Consider the following 19,600-nt stretch of genomic DNA (forward strand, 5'->3'; position numbering starts at 1 on the left):
TATCTGCATCTAGAATATTTGTCCATTTCCGAATTGTTCTATCGTTAGTCAGAATATCCTCAGGACTGCGAGTCTCTTGTCCGCATCAGTCTATAGGGGAATACAGGCATTATTCAGGGGGATGCTATTGGTGCTTACTCATTTTGCTCTAGTCAAAAGTTTCTTAGGAGCAAACCATACAAAATACCATATCAGATTAGACCAAAATCTGTCTCTGACAGTGATCAGTAGCAGTTGCTGAGGGAAAGAAGGTAAGAATGGTGCAATACACCATGACACTCACCTTGGTATGACCTTCCCATTTGCCAACCATCCACCACTGTCAGACAATTCTCAGATCTATCAGGCCTCATACCAGCCTGGAGAGCTGATCCACCAACAGAGATGTGTCCCTCAGCAGATGCACAGAAAAAGGGAATCATGACTGTATTAATATTTTAAAGCCTCATATAATGGAATGGCAAAACATTACTGCAGGTAAGATTCTTAAAAACAAAAGTCACTATCTGAAATCATTCTTTTCCTCTTTGTACCACTTGACTATTTCTTGATAATTCATTCCACAAATACTATATATGACATTGAAAAATAATCTTACTGTGAAATCTGGAAAAGATGCAGACAAGAAGGACACTAAAGCTTTTCATAAAATCTGAAAAATATTACTTTACTGTTGCTACAGTAACATCTTCCTAATAAGCCCTTTAAATTTAAACACTGTCTTAACAGAGTTCTAGGTCAAGTTAAAAAGCACAGACAAGCTCTTCGGAGGAATCAAGTTTATATTCAGCATGGGTAAGAATGCAATGGAAAAGGTGAACTAAAGTTTTTAGCTATTTCTATAATGACTTCTCACTTGCTGTGGTCTGTCCTACTTTCTTTCCCCTTAGCCACCCAGTAGTCTCTCTTCTGAGGAGAGAATCCTCAACTGCCTCTAAGGAAAAATTCCTAATAATTTTTTATCCTGTAGCAACATATCATCTTCATTTAAAAAAAAAAAAGCTTAGATTTGCAAAAAGATATATTTGCAGATATAAGTTTGCACCTCCTGAGATGAGACCAAGAATAAAAAACTATTTCCAGTTTCTCACATATGGAGAATAACTACACATAGATAATATATGAACTGAGAAATTGCAGAGTGAATACAAAAATCATTCATGAGGCACCTGGGGATTATAACAGGAATTTATATTTATTTGCTCTATAACTACATGATATCTCGTGTTGTCTTGCTGATCTTTAAGGTCCAGAGTTAAAGTCATTCTTCTGGGGGAGAGTTGGCAATATGCACACTGGCGATCATCTTTGGAACAGGAGGAACAACCTCTTTCAGTTTTCACGCAGTTGTAAAGCATCAGTTAGTAGATTTTTGGCACCACTCTGGTTTCAGAGAAATGTTCAGTTAATTTGCATCTTCTCAAATGTAGATTTTTACAGTCCTTCCCAGATGTCACCAGATACCTACTCATCAGAGGAGAATGAAAACCAAGATATCTAACTTGGCCTAAAGTAGTGTGCCATATCAATTTTTTAAAAGTAAATGAAACACACAAAGTATTATTATTGCAGAAGGCACTCCAAATAGCAGATTCAAAGTAATCTGAGGAATTCCTATCTCATTTCATTTTAAAAAACTGTTCTAATTATCTTGTTTGGAAATGACACAAATTCTTTAAGTAACCGTAAAAACGTACACAGGTGACAGTACTATGAAGTTTGTTATTACAAACTTTTCTAGTGTGTGAAATTTTGATGTCATTAAAGTGCTCAATTACCAAAGAAATGAGTGAAATAAAAGTCCTGATTCTACAAAAATTCAAGGTATAATCAAAACTCCTGTGACCTATTTTTTCCCATGCTGAAGGCAAAAGCGGTGAACAGTCCCATTTACTAAGTGACAACAGCACTTACCTATAGTTAGGCACATACTTAAGTACTTGCATTGGTAATCAGAACCAAAATTAAACAGACTTAATCATAGCTTTCAGGTAATAAACTATTATAGAAACAGCTCTCCTGTGACTTATGACGTGAAAAAACTGTCATTATAATACCTGACATACGTTGTTCACAAATGAAATGTGACTAAAAATAGATTATGAATAAATATAATGTAAAATACTGTGGAATGAACAAGTGGTAAGAAACTACATAATGAAATTAATCTGTTTCCAACAAAGCTGCCAGTTCGCTGATTTTTTACTTACAAAGGCTAGGAAAAAGAGATGTTGTATACTGACTCCAACATAACAGAGATTATTATAGTACGCTAACTTCCATCTTGCCACATTTAAAGGCTATTTATTCCTAACACTCTCTCTCCCCCTTTTTTCTCTTTTGGTGTTTGCCATCATATCTGGTCTCTATCAGCATTCATTGCTTTCATTTATACGCATTTGTATAATTAATTTCTGAAGCTTTACTTTATAAGGAAGTTACGTATTTTATCTAATGTGTATTCAGGAAGTGTCATATCTGCAGTCTGTAAATGGTTTGGGTTTGTTGTTTTTTTTTTACAAACTGGTATTTATTTGACATCTGCACAACTGGGAAGGACTTTCCAAAGGTTACATGGCAATGGTGAAGCTGGTCAAACAGAGTTCTGTTAGCACAGCTGACAAGAGCTGAAGGAACTGGAAAGTGGAAAAAAATCCCAGGTACGAATGAGTCTTCACTGAACAGAAACCACAGTAGAAAGGCAGATTCTTCACCTCAAGTCAGTACTCATTTTGGAGGATGAAAGATGACCAAAAATAATCTGTCTCTGGGAAATTTCATTAAGCATTCTGATTATTAGGTTAATCTGACAGTCTGGTGAAGCCAAACCACGATTACAGGTATAAGAATTTTATGTGATCTTTTTCTGCACCTATTTCTTTATATAATAGTTGTTTTACTGAGCTCTGCATAAAGTAGAATACTTGCTCTCTTTTCATTTGTACATGAACATCGTCTAACACTGAGGAGTGAGTCAGGTGTGGCTGGCAAACTACAGAACACTACACCCTCTGTTTTCCAGGGAGTGACAATCCCAAATAAAGTAACGCTCACACCCCATTCTACAGGATCAGGGTTGCAAGATGATACACCACCAAACCACTCATCCTTCAGCAAGAAGAATTCTCTCAATTGAGAAGAGTTAAGCAGAGTATCTTTGTCAAGTAGCAGGAAAACAGGGGCACTCCCAAGCCAAGGCTATCTTACAGACTGCAACAGAGACAATGGAAAACTGACTAGAAAGAAAATGTTCCAATATTTATTTGCTAATACTCTGTCTTAAATACAGCTAAACATACTCTATAAAACCAGCTCTAGGCAAGCCCTGTTCAAATATTTGATGCCTTAAATCCAGGAACCCTGGACTAATATCAGTGACATCAGAAGGAACTGAACCTGTAACCGTTCTTATTTACACCAAACACAAAAACGACTTCAGGAAAACAGGTGAAGCTATACATAAAAGGCTGTATTTTATACACTTCTGTTGATAACAGAGTCTCCTTGTGCAGTGATGAACTTTCATCTGAAAGCAAGTTAGTATTATTCTAATGCTGGATGGACAAAAAGAGAGATAATAAATGACAAAAAGCTCACCCTGTTAAAGGAACATTAGGTGGCCAAACATATGTACACCCAAATTCAGATTCTGGCGGCTTCATGCAGAGGCTTAGCTGAGGCTCATCCCCGCTTTACATGCACCACTATTTAATTTAGTATCTCTGGCATGAACCTCCCTAAACTGCAAGATAAGAGAAAGAAGCACACCATGCTCCTTTTAACAACCTGCGTAGCCACCCCGTCACTGGGTAGCTGATCATGTCAGAGCTTTTCCCTATCTGCTAAACTATGAAAATAGTTCCATAATCTGAAGATGATAAAGTATTGTTCTAAAATTCTCTCAAGTAATTCTTTAATTAGGAAAGTTTGACAACCGGGTGTGATCAGTTCCTTCATTCAAGCTGAATCAGATCCTTCATAAAAGCTGTGTGTTCTACTTTCTAAAATGTCAGCCATTTGACAGCTGTTTATTCTCAAGCCTGTGTGCTGTGTCCATTTCCTCCTCCCTTCTCAGTTATTTACTTTCAGATTATAAACTCGTTAGAGCAGGTGTTACTCAGAGAAACAAAAGCAAATGGACAGGGGGGGAAAAAAAAGCCCTCAACTGTAGATCTTTGTCTTGTTGGGCAGCATAAAACCAACCAGATCTAGTACTACAACCACCTTCCCATTCTGCTTTTTAAATGCTATTTGATTACAGTGTTACAAATTTTATACTATCTAAAAGTGTGAGAGATTGCTCCCATGATTGTTTTATTTTTCTGCAGCTCTTAAGATGGAAATTCACCAGATAGTATCAGTTAACTTTGGTTTTTCCTTCAAAATTTCTGTTTTCACTATTATTGCATTTATTTTGAATATGCAATTTTTATAGCTGCCCTTTGTCCTTGGAAATCATCCCCTGCGTGTAATGTATGTTGGTAAATTGTAATTATGAGCTGACCTAGTTAACCAAAACAAACCTCCAGATAGGTAGTACTAAGAAGAATATTTTAACAACTTCGAAATTTCACTTCACAATTGAGGAAAGAGAAAATTGCAGAATCTGACCCCAGATATCAAGGGTAAAAAAAAACCCCAGTCATTTCTTAAATATAGATCAAAAACAAAAGTCAAAAATCTAAAAGGCATACCCTGTGCTGAAGAATTTGGGGGGCGTTTATCTCTGCCAACTGTGTCGCTAACTCCAAGATGTCTTCACCTACCTAAATGCTTGATGATACTTACCTTGGTATCTTGTCTTCATTAGTATCCAGCTATTTCCAGAAAGTAATGACAGATGTATAATTACCAAATTTCCCTTTTCCCCTCCTTTTGTTCTTCCTTTAGGACATAAGTAAGAAGTGGGATAGTCACCGGTGACTACAGCCTTCTCCAAGCAATGGAAGGTGTTGCTATAATCCACAGGGTCATACTATGACAGTAAGAAACAGTGTTTAGCTGGGAAGCTGGGATGAGAGGTGCGGCCAGGTCACAGAAGAAGCTGGGTATAATATTTTGCTACTGTAAGTAAGGCATTGCACTGACTACATACTGAGAATACTGAGCTGTGCTAAAATCTAGAAAAGGAAAGAAGATTTTACGAGTAATAGTTCACTGAAGATATTTGATAGTCTAACATCTATCATATCAGATATCAAATAAAGCTGAAATATAAACAGCAAGTATATAATGTATTCCACAATCTAAACTAAAATTATAAAAAATCATTCTTCCAAGAGAAATACACCATAATGTATACATTCTTTAAAAAATAGAATAGACATTCACATTCTTTGGTGGTGATTTACCTGCATTAATCAAGGGTTATAATCTTTGATGCCACATTTTTAATTCACCACTGAAAAGTAAATAGAATTTAATGTCTAACTTACTTACAAATCAATTCTGTAAGAGAGGTCAGGTTAATAGGAGACTATCTTTTATAAGAACACAAATCAAAGTTTCATGCCATGGAGAGCTCAGGGGCAATAGAGGCATAAACTAATCCTATCCTCAAACCCATCTCCCTGTCACCATTTCATGGATACTAATACCAGCACTGTTTTCACTGCTTGCGAGCAAGGCTGTGATTTAGACCCTTTTTTGTTTGTTTGTTTCAGCCAAACCAATACCCTTTACAAAGGCAAGATCAAGCAGTAACTGGCAGGAATACCATAAACTTTTGTTATTGCCAAACATTCTGTACTGCAAAGCTGCAGCTTGATAATAGTTGAAAAAACACAATTTCTTAACACAAACTCTTCCTCAGGCCTGAAGATGAGGCATGACCTTCCAGGTGAAGTAAAGGAGTTGTCTGAAACGACTGCTCTGAGTTTAACTGAATTGTATTAACCAACTGAAAAAGTTGTAGAGAAAAGATAGCCCTCCTGGTGCAGAGCAGAATATTAACAAGAGAAGAGGTTATATCTTTAGCCCTTTTAGGACAGCAACCGACAGACAGGTAATTATCTCCTGCAGAATAATGAGAGCAGAATATTTCTGTGTGCCAGAAATCCAAAATATCTATCAGTTTTTCAGCATCCAGGATTGACTTTTGTAAGGTATTTTGTAGAATTTGTTGAGGTTCAAACTTGAGAGATCAAAGATTAATCGGGGGGGGGGGGGGGGGGGGGGAGTAAAAATAGGGTTTTTACATGTATCCAGATATTTCCTGACTTTTGTTGAACTTTGTAAGTTTATTATAATATGTAGTGTGTGTTTGGTCTCAGTTGCACTGTTTTCTGTGAGGACATCTGGAAGTATATTACATTTTGGGAGGCATATATATCTCTGTGCATTACCTTGTACTCGTTGGCTATGATTTCAAGCTTAGGTAACCATCATTGCATGCTGTTAAGCTACGACTGAAAGAAAAGACCCTACACCCACTACAACCAGCTGTACTTCCCATAAAACTTCTAGTTACTCATTTTGACACATTAAAATAGCTTGGTTTATCAATGTATTAGCCTGAAGCAAAATAGGTACGCAATGTTAAGTGCTAACTCTCTGTTCAGAGAGACTGTGCATCAACAAACTATGTTTGGTATTTAAGTATGTTTCACTGAAAGAAACTATACGAAAAAATGCATTAAGATGCAGTAATTTACTAAGCTACTTTACTTCTCAAAAACTCCTTCTCAAAAGGAATAAATTCTATAAAGTTAAGCCCCTCTAATCTTTTCAGAAAAAAGTTCCCTAATTTTTTGATGAGCACAGCTGTTCTGAATGGCATACTGTTATTGGGTATGCTATAGTGTATTGACGCTATGAAATGGTTGAGATAAAAATAGAGCCCTTTCACCCCCCTCACAAGTAAAGGCCCCAAAACTCGCATAAGAAAACTCAGTAATCCTGTGTACACATTAACCTCCATGCCTTTCATGCTTTCTCTTGACTGTCCGAAACTAGTAAGTCTTCATGGTCCCCTTCCTTCAGCTCTCCAGTACCAGACTCTCCTACCATTTGCCTACCTTACCTGCAGACCTCCTGTTCATTTACCTGCTTTTTTCCCTTCGCTTGCTCATTCCATTACGCCTGTTTTCTTCTCTGTCTCATTCAGATGTCACCTTCATTTGTTTGCAATTACCCCAGAGGGTGATTTTCTCAGAGAATTTTTTTTCCAGGACTACTAATATCCTTCAGCCACCTCATTTGTTTCAATCCCTTATGTGACAAACCTGCCTAACTACTCACAGGACCTTCCTAAACAGCTTACTTGCAAGACTTATATATCTCAAAGTCATGCCTGTGGTTTTCAAATAATGTAGTAGGTGATCCTCAACCAACCTAACTTTAGTCTAAACTACTTCATTAGTCTCACCTCAGTGGGAAGAGAATCACTTTCCAAATGTGCTTACTTCTCCCCAGGTTTAACCTGACCATCTGATTTTTTAATAGCTAAGGTGCAGTACCTACCACGTAGATATTTACAGCCAGATACTCACCCTAGCCTGGGAAACATATTAGGACAATACTAAGTGGAAAGCAATAGCTGCATTCAGGGAGACATTTATCTGACCTATGTTAGATATGTACAGTTGGGTAAAATTAATTGAAATTTATAAACTAGATACAGGTTAAAAGGAGCCTAGAGTGATTAGCTCAAATAATTACATTTAGTTAGATGAATTCCACCTCTTATATTAAGAGAAATAAAACCTTTCTATTCCCAGAGCAGTTTCTCACAGTCTACACGCATTTCCTGACTCCATTTTGCCACAGCTTTGGCCTAAATTAATGAATTCATATTTCTGTTTTGTGAATCCCTTTTCCTTCTTGTCACCTTGCCTCATTTTCTCATGCCTCAAACTGGTCTATTGAACATCTCAGTTTTGCTTCTGCATTTGACTGTCTCTTCCATGAGAAAAAGTAACTCCACCAATCTTAAATTTACATCTTTACAGATCATATACAACTCACTAATCTCCATTCCTGATTTCCAATTCCAATAATTTTACTTCTACTAAACATTTCATTTCTCATTCCCTCTTTTAAACATCCACATTGTCAACATGCCTCTGTTCCTTGGCATCTCTTCTGATTGTTTCCCTGCAAACATGCTCTTCTTCTGCATCTTCACCTGCTTATTCTCCATTTGCAAACATAAAACTGTTTGACCAGCAACAGTATTACTTACTGCCTTCCTAGATTTATGAATAATGACCATGCTGAGCCTAACCAAATATACATCCAGCTCAGCATCCTGTCTTTGACGGAGACTAGCAGTGGACTTTGCTTCTTGGATACTTTCCCTCCTTTGCCAATTGTATCACCAAAACTAAATTGATCTTTCCTCCAATCTTTATTGAATGCCCTCCTAAATCTGTCTGTCAACACCAACACAGATTTTAGCAAGACATTATATATACTGATTTTGTAAGAATAACTTCAGAGATTTTATCTAAATTTTAGACTATAGTGTAAGTGGGATGAGGCCAAAATATATATCGTTTTCAGGAAGTTGGAATATACGCTGCCTTTTGGCTTCCACAGGTCTTCTTATGGATTTGGATACATATCACTGATGGTAATCACCTACATCTGAGCTCGTGTTCTTATGCTCTCTTTCCAGCCAATGGAAATCTGATCAACGCAGGAGACCTCAACTCCCTGCTTATCCGTGGGCTCCACTACCTTCAGGGACTGCGGCTGCCCTTTTCTCGCTAATGGCAGTCTCTCCACACTGATGTTTATAAGCATTGCCGTTCACTGTAACAAAGGACACAGGCAACTGCCTATTTATCATTAGTCTGCCAGCATTAACTACCCTTGGCTATTTCAGCAGAACTGCCCAAATATTCCAGGATCTAACAACTAGGAGGAACCTAATTTCCTCTCAGTAGGCTGACTGATGGCATAGTATGATGATGGTGTGGTATGATGAAGTTTTTGGGACTAGTGTTATTCATTGGTAGCAAAAAAAGAAGGAAGACAAGTAGAAATATTTTCTTTTATTTCACCAAATACAGAGAAATGTTGGGGTACACTCAGGTAGGAAGCAGAAATGAGCTTACATTTCCAAAAACTTGTCTGTTTCCTCTCAAATCAGTAAACAAAACAAAAAGAAAAAAATCTCCCTAGAAATCCCATCCTATGAACAACCTTTAGAGCACCCTGCAATTACTTCCTTTTACTGATAGAGAAATAACTCACTTCCTGTCCATTTGAAACTTTCAGCAAAAATAAGTTCGATAGTAAAAAGATATTGCAGAACAGTCATGGCATGATGCCAAAAACATTCATGCATATTCTTACTTTTAATTCAATGGAACTAACAGACATGCCTTGATATCAAGCTCCTTCCAAGGTGCTTTCTAACAAACTGATTACTTAAGACACATTTCTAGAATATACAAAAATACTTCTGATGAAGGGAAGCATACAGTTCCCTACACTGAATCCTTCACGTTCTGAGCACATAGCATTGTCTTAATTAAATTATTTTGTTGATATTTTTATTTGCTAGCATTATATCATAAATTACACTCCATCATCAATAATTACATCAAATCAACACGATATCAAAATACCTGAGTGCCTATGAGAAGTTCCAAATTAATTTAACTGGAAAGTCAGGCAATTTTATCTATTGAACAGATGGTAACACTGTAATTCCCCTACTTTCTCAGCCAGTCTGCTACAAGCCTCAACCAGCATTTTGATCCAAATGCTACCAAGTCAATGGGAAGGTTGACATTGACTTCGGTGAACTTCAGCTCAGCTCAGAATTGCTGCAAGAAGCAAAATTTCAGTCCTAATGGATCTCCAAGACAGTTGACAATGACGGCTGAGAACAACAGTTATGTTACTTTTGTTGTGGTAACATCTATCCAACAAGAACTACACCAAGATATACTTTTTTGCTATTCCCCATGAAACACCCATAGACAAAAGCTCTCTGTCACTGCTTCCTTTGGATTGTATTTGAAGCACTGACTGAAAAGCCAAAATATTTGTACCTTTTCATGTGTCCTACTCTTATTTCATTCTCTTGTAATTCAAGAATCAACACTGGAGAAATGCTTTCCACCAATGGTAAATGAAGTCCCTGCTCTTGTAACTTCTTACTTCTGATCAACTTTAATCACTTGAAACTCCTAACCCATGTCTAAAATATTTTTTTCAGTTGTTAAACATGCACACCATACTTTGTGAAAGTCCTACAATTAACATGCAACATTTTTTAAAAGTCTTTGAGTAAAGTTTCTATCCTCAACTACATTTAAACCCTAGTGAAATGTAAGACATTTCTTTGCTCATTGTATGTGTCAGGAACTCACAGGTACAGGTTTACAAGAATATTTCTTGTTTATAAGCTGAAATGTGACCGACTTTTTGTTAGTTAGTTAAAAACTAAATTCACAGGCATTTGACTTGCAAATATTTTGAATATGATTATTTGAATATAACTTTGAAGGAACTTTCACATGGTGTATGGAACAACTGTTTCCAGAAATTTCCACAGCATATTAATGTACTCATTTAAGAAGAAAATGCAGGTTGAAAAATGGGATTGCATGCAGCACAAAAGATCAAATTATATTTCAAAGTTATACTCGTATTCACTGAAGGTTATAAGCATCATTTTACACGTTAGAGGTCAATGTGAAGGCACTGCAGCAAGCACACATTCTCCTTTCTAATACATATGAGGATGACTTCTGCTGTAAAGTATTGGTATTTTACGACTAATGAAATAATGTGATTAAGAATGTACACAGTTTACCTTGTTCCCAAGTTCTCTACCTCACCCAGCCTATCTAATATGAAAAAAAATACCACTGCAACTTTCTGAGAAGATTAGTCTACTTAAAAAGCTGTACAACTGCGTGAAAATACTTTACTTGCTGGAGCTGTAATTTTTACTGAAGTAACTGCTTAGTGTTTATTGGAAGGCATTTTAAGTTTAACTGCTTCCTCAGCATAATTATTTGCTAATAAGAAAATGTCTCATTGAAAAAAAATCCCTACAACCATCACTACAGGAGCAGAATAACCCAAATCTGTGGAATTTAGCAAACATGATCAGGATATATTGTTCACAGATGATCACTTTGTAAAACACTTAAAAAGAAGTTCCATAATCTTAAATGGACTGTGTCTTATAAACAAATAAAGATTTATTTAGAATATTAAACTCCCAGACCCATTAGCCTTCATCAAAGACTAATGAACACTACTATGCACTCAGCTGATTTTTTTCTGTGGAAAAGGTAAGAATCTCCCTCCTGGGCTAAACCTGGGCAAGACACAGAGAGAGGGGAAGGGCTATACTTTTCCTCATTTGTTCACATTTAAAATGCTACTATAAATGTCAAGAAATGGAAGAATATGTGCTTTTGTTGATAATAGCATCTTATAAAAACACCTTCCCATAGGAACAATCTACAAAGCCTCATGAATTATATAGCCAGAAGAAGCACAAATCCAAATCTTTTATCTTATTTAACTGTAGCTTTAAAACTTCCAATTTCTTAAACAAGTTTGTAAGTATGTTACAAAATAGATAGGTCACCATTTGGAGATGATTACTATATTGGAAAGCATAGAAAAAAGTTGACCAAAAAAAAGGAGGAAAATAATTAAATTGGATGAAAACATCCTATGAAATGGTAAAGGTCATGAACTTCTACTTCTGAACCAGCTTTTAGGAAGACTTTCTGAAACACTTAATAGGAACAAATTAATACAAAACTGTTTCTATAATTACATGGCTTTTAAGGCACTTTCCAGCATATATTATAGAGGTTTCATAATGCATCTGTGTTCAATTTTCAATTAAAGAAGATCGGACTGTGCACAAGAAGAAACCAAATTAGTATCTTCCACCTATAACCACAAATAATCCCAAAACTCAGATACCCTGTAAAATTACAGTTGCATCTCCTGACTGTGTTTACAGATTGTGGTCTAAAATTGAATAGAATCTATTATAATAAATAGTTTGAACTCAAGATTAATGAGATCTGAAACACTGGTCAATAAAAGAAATAAAGGAACTCTAAGGGAAGAGACAGCTAAAACTGTTTCACTTCCAGCAATGCAAACATTTTCCTGCATCTTGCCAAACACAATAAATCCTTTCCCATCTTTCACAGAGATCCGTGAGATATCAGTTAGTTCCCTATCCCAGCAAGAAGTAGAAACGCTCAACTTTTTTTACTGCTATTGAAATATCTCTGAATTATACCTCGCAGACCACTGGATTCACTACATGAAATCAAGCCTGCTCTTCCCCCATTCCCTTCCACACAAGGACAGCCTTAACTGTCAGGCAGGCATCCTTGCCGAGGCAGAAGCACAGGGAAGCTACAGGGAAGTAACAAACAGACAAATATTGTTTTGTAGCTACAACACGCTGAAAAATATTTGGTGATCCAGACTGATTTGCAGTTTATGTTTAGGGAGAGAGAATCAAAATCTGACTAGTTTGAATGCAAAATGTATAGCCTATTGCATTATTAAAGGTAAAAATTACAGCTATTACTTTCAATATTTTTATGAAAGCTTTCTCCTCAGCAGATTAGGAGAAACGGTCTATATCTATAGCAACCAGGAGAGAGGAGGGAGGGATATATCCAGTCCAAACCGTTTCTCCTTAAAACCTTGCATCACTACCTTCACTACAGCAAGCATTAATAGCTCATTTTTATTGCCACTTGACTAAAGCCTCATTAAAAACATGGTCAGCTGATTTTAATTCCTTCTTAATAAACAGAATGTACATGAGGAAGACTGCACTGATGATACTTCTGTGGGAGGCTTCCTTTGTTTCTTAAAGTAATTCTATTTTTTGTCTTAGAAAAAGATTTCTTAGGGACAGATAGTTTAGCTTTCATTCTCTGATCTCCATAACTGCTCTAGATAGGTATTAAACTGGGAAAAAATACAAAATTCTCCAAGTTATGACCTTCTTGACTTAAAGTGAGTTTCGGAAAGATACTGTAAGTGAAATGAGACTGACGGTATTATTAGTAGATATCATTGGAGAAAATTCTGGTGAGCATACAGTCATGAGTGTCTCAGAGGACTGCCAGGGAGAGTGGCACAGGAGAACAGCATTGACCTTAAGCACACAGAGTTTGCTTTCAGGATCCCTTCGTGTTAGAGTGGGTCATTTTAGCAGGTGGGGATGTTTATTGCAGACGGTATCTTCTAAAAGAGGAAGGGGTTGGTCAGAGAATGTCTCAACAGAAGGAGGCTGTTTAATGGTCTTCACCGGGCAGCACTGGGTATTTTTACACACCTCTAAAACAGCCTGAACCAGGAGCCAGTGCTGACTTCCACCTCCAGCAGAATGAGTTAGGGGTGGACACCAGGGAAGGCTGGGCTGCATCTGGGGGTTTGTGGCCTGCGGATTTCCTGTGGTTTCCAATTATGAGGGCATTTAGCAGGCTGCATCCACTAAACAAGGAGGAGGGTTAAATATGTGGAGGCTAGATGCATTTTTGGTGACTCCTCACTGGTGGACCTCGACTTTAGAGGCCTCGTGATTGTCTCGGCAGAAGTTTTCAGCATGTGGGGAGACTTGGTGAGACCGGCTCCTCGGAAGTGTCCCCAGAGATCCTGCCGGGACGCGCCGCTGGGGCAGCTGGGCCCTGGGCCGGCCTTGGGGTGACCAGGGACCGGCGGGGAGAGGCGGGACCCGGGAGGTGTGAGGGGCCGGGAGCAGGTCGTGACGGGCCGAAGAACAGGGACGCTCAGCGGGCAGCCGCGCCATAAGGAGCCGGAGGACGGGGCCCCTCAGCGGGAGCCGGTTGTGAGGGACGAGAGGACGGGGCCCCGTAGCGGGAGCCGGTCGTGAGGGGCCGGAAGACGAGGCCCCTCAGTGGGAGCCGGTCGTGAAGGACCGGAGGACAGGCCCCTCACCGGCAGCCGTGCGGGCGCGGCCGCCGGGGGCCTGTCCAGCTGCCCCTGGGGCAGCAGCGGAGGGAGCGAGGGGACGGCGCGGCCCCGCTCCCCGTCAGCCCCACGCCTCCCGCCCCTCGCCCCACTCACCGATCCGCGCCTCGGCGGCGGCTCCGGCGGAGGACGGTTGGCTGCGCGGGGCTGTGGCGAGAACCTGCAGCAGCGGCGGCAGCAGCAGCGGGAGGACGGAGCCGAGCGCCCCCATCATGCCTGGCCCATCGCAGGCGGCTGTCCCGCTCCCCTGCCCGCCGCCGCCAGCCCTCACTCCATGCCGCCCGCCCGCCCTTTGCCTCCCGCAGCCGCTCCCCGGCTCCGGCAAGCGGCAGCCGCAGCAGATTCAACACCCAGGACAGCGACCAGCGCCGCCTGCCCGCCCCCGAGCCGGCCCCGCCCCGGCCCGGCCCGGCCCGGCCCGCCCGCCCGGCAGGCGGGGCGGCGAGGGGCAGCTAGCTCCCGCTCCACGGCGCCGCCTTCCCGCTCCCCGCTTCCCGCTGCCCGCTCGGCCGCGGCGGGAGGCCCTGCCCTCCCTGCTGGGATCGCGGGGTAGCGGCCCCCCCCTCCGGCAGGGTGAGGGCAGGGAATGTCCCCCGGCCCCTAAACTGCCACTGGCCCTGACGGAGGCTCCGGCTCAGGCGGGCCGTCGGCCTTCGGGCACTGCGGGAGCCCTGCGCCGCCGGGCGAGGGGCGATCGCCGAGGGGCGATCCTTCCCGCCAGAAAGGCTGTTCGCTTGAATCCCCCATAAAGATGGCTGAGAATGGGAAGGGAGTTATTAAATGTGCTTGTTCCACACACCTGTATGTAAAACCAATTCAGCTCCTGTCAAAGTTTTGTCCTGAAAAACACGCTAGCTGGGTGGACTCTCCCTGCGGCCTCCTCAGTAGTGGTTTATTTACCGCGGTTTTTTCCGCATAAAATTACTTGCCATCTGAAGGATTTTATGAGCCCTGAGGTAAACACCTCCCGCAGCTGAGGTGTGCGTGTTTGCCTGGGAGACGTCCGCACCCGTGACGTGTTCATCCTCCACCTCCTGTCCCCAATTCACTCCACGTGAGCGGGAACGCTCGGCCTGGGCTGCCGGGAGGGAGCAGGAGTCTCAGGCATGAACCCATTGACTCCCTCCTCCTTCACAGGCTCTCATTTTCTCACAAACTCGGTGTAATAATATTTAGCCTTCAACGCAGCAGTCACAGCCACCGAGGTGAGCCAGTGCAGCTGCCGTGCCTCCTGGCAGGCGATGCGGTTTTGACTGGGACAGACAGATCCCTGCCACGACGAGTGATGGCTGGTCCCAGCCCCCGCTGTCACATCTGCTTTATTCCTCCCTGAAGTTTCAGATTCTGACGATCTTCTTCATACTTGAGGTAAACAGCTCTAACTATGCTCCCTGGCATGCTTCGTCCCTGGCTTTAACCAGGTACATTCATGACAGACTCACACGCAAGGTATTTAAAAGAAATAAAAGCTGTAATACATGAAGTGGCTTTGCCATAGACCAGAAAATTAAATAATGAAGGCCCACAGAACAAACCCTGCAAGAGCGCAGCTGCTCCTCCTTGCTCACCTCAAAGGTGGCAGAGAAAACAACGCCAACGCATCCAGACCAAGGTGGACACGAGGAGTCCAGCCACCATGTTGGCACCAGCTGGGACCTGCCGTGGGGTGGTCAGCCAAGCCTGGGGGCCCAGGTCGGAGCTTTGCCCCAGGCTCTGGCAGAGGGGCTGGGTGGGGGCTCGTGGAGGGCACATGGGGCACTTACGGCTCCTGGTGCCCTGACGGACAGTTGCAGACTTCTCTTGTTCTCTCAGTTTTGCTCTGGGGGAAAAGTGTAAGCCTCTGCACCAGGGAAAAGGAGTCAGGGTTTCCAGAGCTGGTGCAAAATTGCCTCCTTTCCTGTGTGGTTAAGGTTGGCAACTTGGATGCAAAAAAGGGCAATATTTGATTCAGAAAATGGAAATTTCAAAAAAATATATTGATACTGGGTGGTGTTCGCTGGCCCAGAGTTTGCAAAAGGGTTGGATGGTCTTTTCAAGCATTTCTGTCCTTGAGGTCTGTTACACGATTGCTTACATGCAGGGGAGTGGTTTCACTAACCCAAAAGGTCCCTTTACCTCAGGAAAATCAATTTTTATGACTCTGAAAGAAATCTGAGCACTGAAAGGGGAGAAACAAAAAGGAGGGAAAAGCATTCTATGGAAAGCACAAGATGAGAAATTAAAGTGCTGAAACATAAATTAGTATATTCTCATGGGTTATGCAAACCATCTGGCTTTAAAAGCTAGTAGTAGGAACAAGGAAAAAGGTCATCTGAATTAGCAAAGAACTGCAAAGCAACTGAAGGTAAGAAAGGAGCAAATGGCAGGCACAGCGAAAGAACAAGTTGTTCATCAAAATACAAAATAGCAGCGGTATTACTGGAAGTCATTGCAGCTCTGCAACGAATGATTTGCATAGCTCCTGTGAATTTATGATCAAATACTATGCAGATTTTAAAAGGAAATTAAAATTCTCATAGCCACTCCGTGCAGAGGATTAGGAGAATAATGACATTTGTTCAAATGCGTGTGAAGCAATATGAAAAATCAGGAGAGAAAGGGCATTCATTGAAGACAGGAAGAAATCCTTGAGTACACAAGGTTAGTAAAGACAGGAGTAAGGTGTCAAGGAAAGAGGAAAGAGTCAATTGGTAGGTGAAGTGGGCATTTGGAAATAACTCAAGTAGCAATTCTCAGGACTGGAAAGTGTAAAGCATTCCCTGCCTGGTTGTGTTTTACAGTTTCGTAGCAGGCTGCACCTAGCAAAGATACACAGATCTGTCTTAAAGCCCCAGGAGCAGACAGATTGAAGCCAGTGGTATTAGATATAATGAGTTTTGTTAATGACATGTAAAAACTGCAAGACTTGAGTCTGTGTGTAAATTAGACGAATAACAGAGTCACAGTGTAAATAACATGTTATGACACATGCAGGTTACTTGCTGGTTCACAGTCGTTTTCTCAAGACATTTCTCAGTCCCAACGTTTTTAATAGTTTGTATAATAAATTAAGCATCAATGTTTAGGTCTACCAACCTTGTGAGATTGGTTTGATTGTGGTTTTTATTACCACGTTTTCAATAAGTTTCTGAACTGTGGAAAAAGAAATCCTAAAGGGTATAAGTAATTTGTGAAAATTACTAGAAAAACTAGAAAAATGAGACTCCATTCTTGGAGTCAGGGATGTTGTGGGGCTCTAACAAAACTTTAGGACTCGATAGTTTTGAAAAAGGAATAGAAGAGGGTATCAGTAAGCTATTTCTGTAAAGGCATACTTAAATCTTTTTGGTAAGGGTTTCTAAACTGGTAAAGATACTGAATGGATGCTAAGAGGGTAGAATATCAACTCTCCATTGCTAATGTGTCTGGAGGTGAATGTGAGGCTATATGGAAGAATGACGTTGGAAATTATAGATCTGAAAATTTCAGCACAGTGAATAACATATTGAAGTTTAGCATGTCCTTAATTGCTGGAGCTGAATCTTTATATGATACCCATACAGGTGTGACAAACATGCTAGGCAAAGTGAAAGAAGAGCTGGATAATCTATATGGTTTTATATGTATGAAAGATTTACATCCTTATCCATGGTAACCAGAGCTGAACAGTTTTTCAAGGAAACGCTTTTCTGTTTGAAAATGCTGTGTTGTCTGCCTAAGGTTTTTCACGAGAAACATACATGTTTTAATCAAAAATCCATTCATAAGTGCCAGAAAAAGATCCAGAAAAGGCCAGAAATGATCCCAGAATGGGTAATTGCCCGGTAGCCAGGACACCTGCGTGGGCTGAGATTTTAAAGGTTCAAATTTTTGCTCTGGCTGATTCAAAGACATGATCTAACCATTGGACAATAAGGTCGGCCTCTCTCTCGCTCTCAATTTCACTGGGCCATTCAAGATTATATTAAAAGCAAACAGCCCTGCTAGAAAAGACATTGGTAGGCAGAAGTAGTTTAGCATGGAAGAGGCAAGAAGATGAATATAGGATTTATTTTGTTGATTTAATACTGTTTAGAATGAAATGGTAGGATTAATGAATTAATAAGCTGGGAATTGAGTTAATGATAGAATTTTTAGAGATGTAAGAAGAAAAGGTGCCAAAATTACATGAACCAAAAAATTGGGTGGGGGTAAAAAAGAAGATAAACACAGGATTCAGTTAAAGTAGAACATTTCCAGAGAATAATTTAGGCATAAAAATACACAAAGGGAAAATACTCATAATAGTTATATACTTATAAGTAATTAAGTGATATAAGTAAAATGTTGTAGACAGGATTAAAATAATACATGATACTTGAAGGCTAAGTGTAAGGACTATAAAACACAAAGGTAGCATCTGAGTTTTACTGTGCACTTAGTTACTGAGGTCATGTTTGTAAGCCTTTGCAGCTCTGTTTTTTAATTACAAATGGGAATTATATATACAAGCATAGGTACACCTGCATGACTGTAGAAATTGTATATGTATATTTGTACAGGATAGAACTGCATGTTTTGTCTAAGGATCACAGAGCTATTTGTCGGTTTATCCAAGCATAAGGAAGAGCCTGAACAAAAGGTCAGTTCCAGCTATGCCAAATACAGTCTACCTGCACAGGCAAACACACCCTTTAAAAAAAAAAGAAAAAGCAGGAAAAATAACCCTCTTCATTTTCTGTTTTTCTCTCATCCCCCTGTCCCCCCCACCCCCCCTCCCCAAATCAAAGCTTCTGAGCATGTTAATTGCAGATCATTTGTCCTGTTAATGGGTCCAAAATCCACAGGGAACAATATCTATCAGGCAGTTTATCTAAGATTCGGTAACCTAGATATCTTGGCAGAGCTTTAAGATGTATTGGGGGGGGGGGGGGGGGGTAGGGGCGAAAGAGGAGAGAAGAAGATGGAGCGCTTTGTGCTATATCCGTGCCCAGACAAGACAGAATTTAGACTATTTTATTATTTACATTTGCTGGCTCTAGAGGACATAGGTAAAATATTAAAAGCCTGTAGGTGTATATACAGACACAAAGGGAGTCTTTTGGAGGCTCAGTGCTGCACATGTAACTTTCACCACTCTTTTTTGAGGGCAGAAAGAGCTGGTTGAGCAGCAGTAATCCTCCTGCACCTTGCTTGTGATTTGAGGACTTCTTTCAGAAGACTGAAAAAAAAGGCTAGAAAAACCACCTCTAGAGCCACATCTTGGAGTACCATGGTTTGCATATGTTATGCCGCTTTGCATATTGCTGGTGTGAGCAGCCATAAACTCTGTTGTAGGAGGTTGACGAGCACCGGACCATCTTCAGGATGATCTGGCAAAGACACTCTTCAAACAGCGACTGCAGAACTGTTCACACATTCATATCCTGGAATATTTTGATTATATTTTTTCACTACTGTTGATGGAAAGTTTAAAGTGGCAAGCTTTCTTTTTAAATTGGGGGGGGGGGGGAGATGGTATTGCAACTGTATTGCAGAGGCTGTAATAGCTCTTGGGATTAAAAACTATCAAAAAAGTTAACAGAAATTTTGCACTATGCACTTACAAGTAGTTTATTTATGTATGTTGAAAAAGTACATGCATGGTATTATAGCTCTGTATATTCGACCCTTTCATTAAGAGAAAACATATCAC

General features: G+C 40.4%; 1 protein-coding gene across 1 annotated transcript in view; it reads right to left on the bottom strand.

Moving 5' to 3' along the window:
* Positions 1–15,699, bottom strand: part of PTPRN2 (protein tyrosine phosphatase receptor type N2) — a 679,248-nt gene extending 663,549 nt beyond the window's left edge. Inside the window, 7 exon segments of the mRNA XM_075495417.1 lie at positions 14,044–14,241; positions 14,244–14,331; positions 14,333–14,460; positions 14,463–14,558; positions 14,625–14,691; positions 14,693–14,746; positions 15,556–15,699. Of these exon segments, the coding sequence (XP_075351532.1) occupies positions 14,044–14,241; positions 14,244–14,331; positions 14,333–14,460; positions 14,463–14,558; positions 14,625–14,691; positions 14,693–14,746; positions 15,556–15,699 (775 nt within the window).
* Positions 15,700–19,600: the final 3,901 nt, after the last annotated feature.

The sequence above is a fragment of the Mycteria americana genome, chromosome 2, assembly GCF_035582795.1.
Source record: "Mycteria americana isolate JAX WOST 10 ecotype Jacksonville Zoo and Gardens chromosome 2, USCA_MyAme_1.0, whole genome shotgun sequence".
Lineage (NCBI taxonomy): Eukaryota > Metazoa > Chordata > Aves > Ciconiiformes > Ciconiidae > Mycteria > Mycteria americana.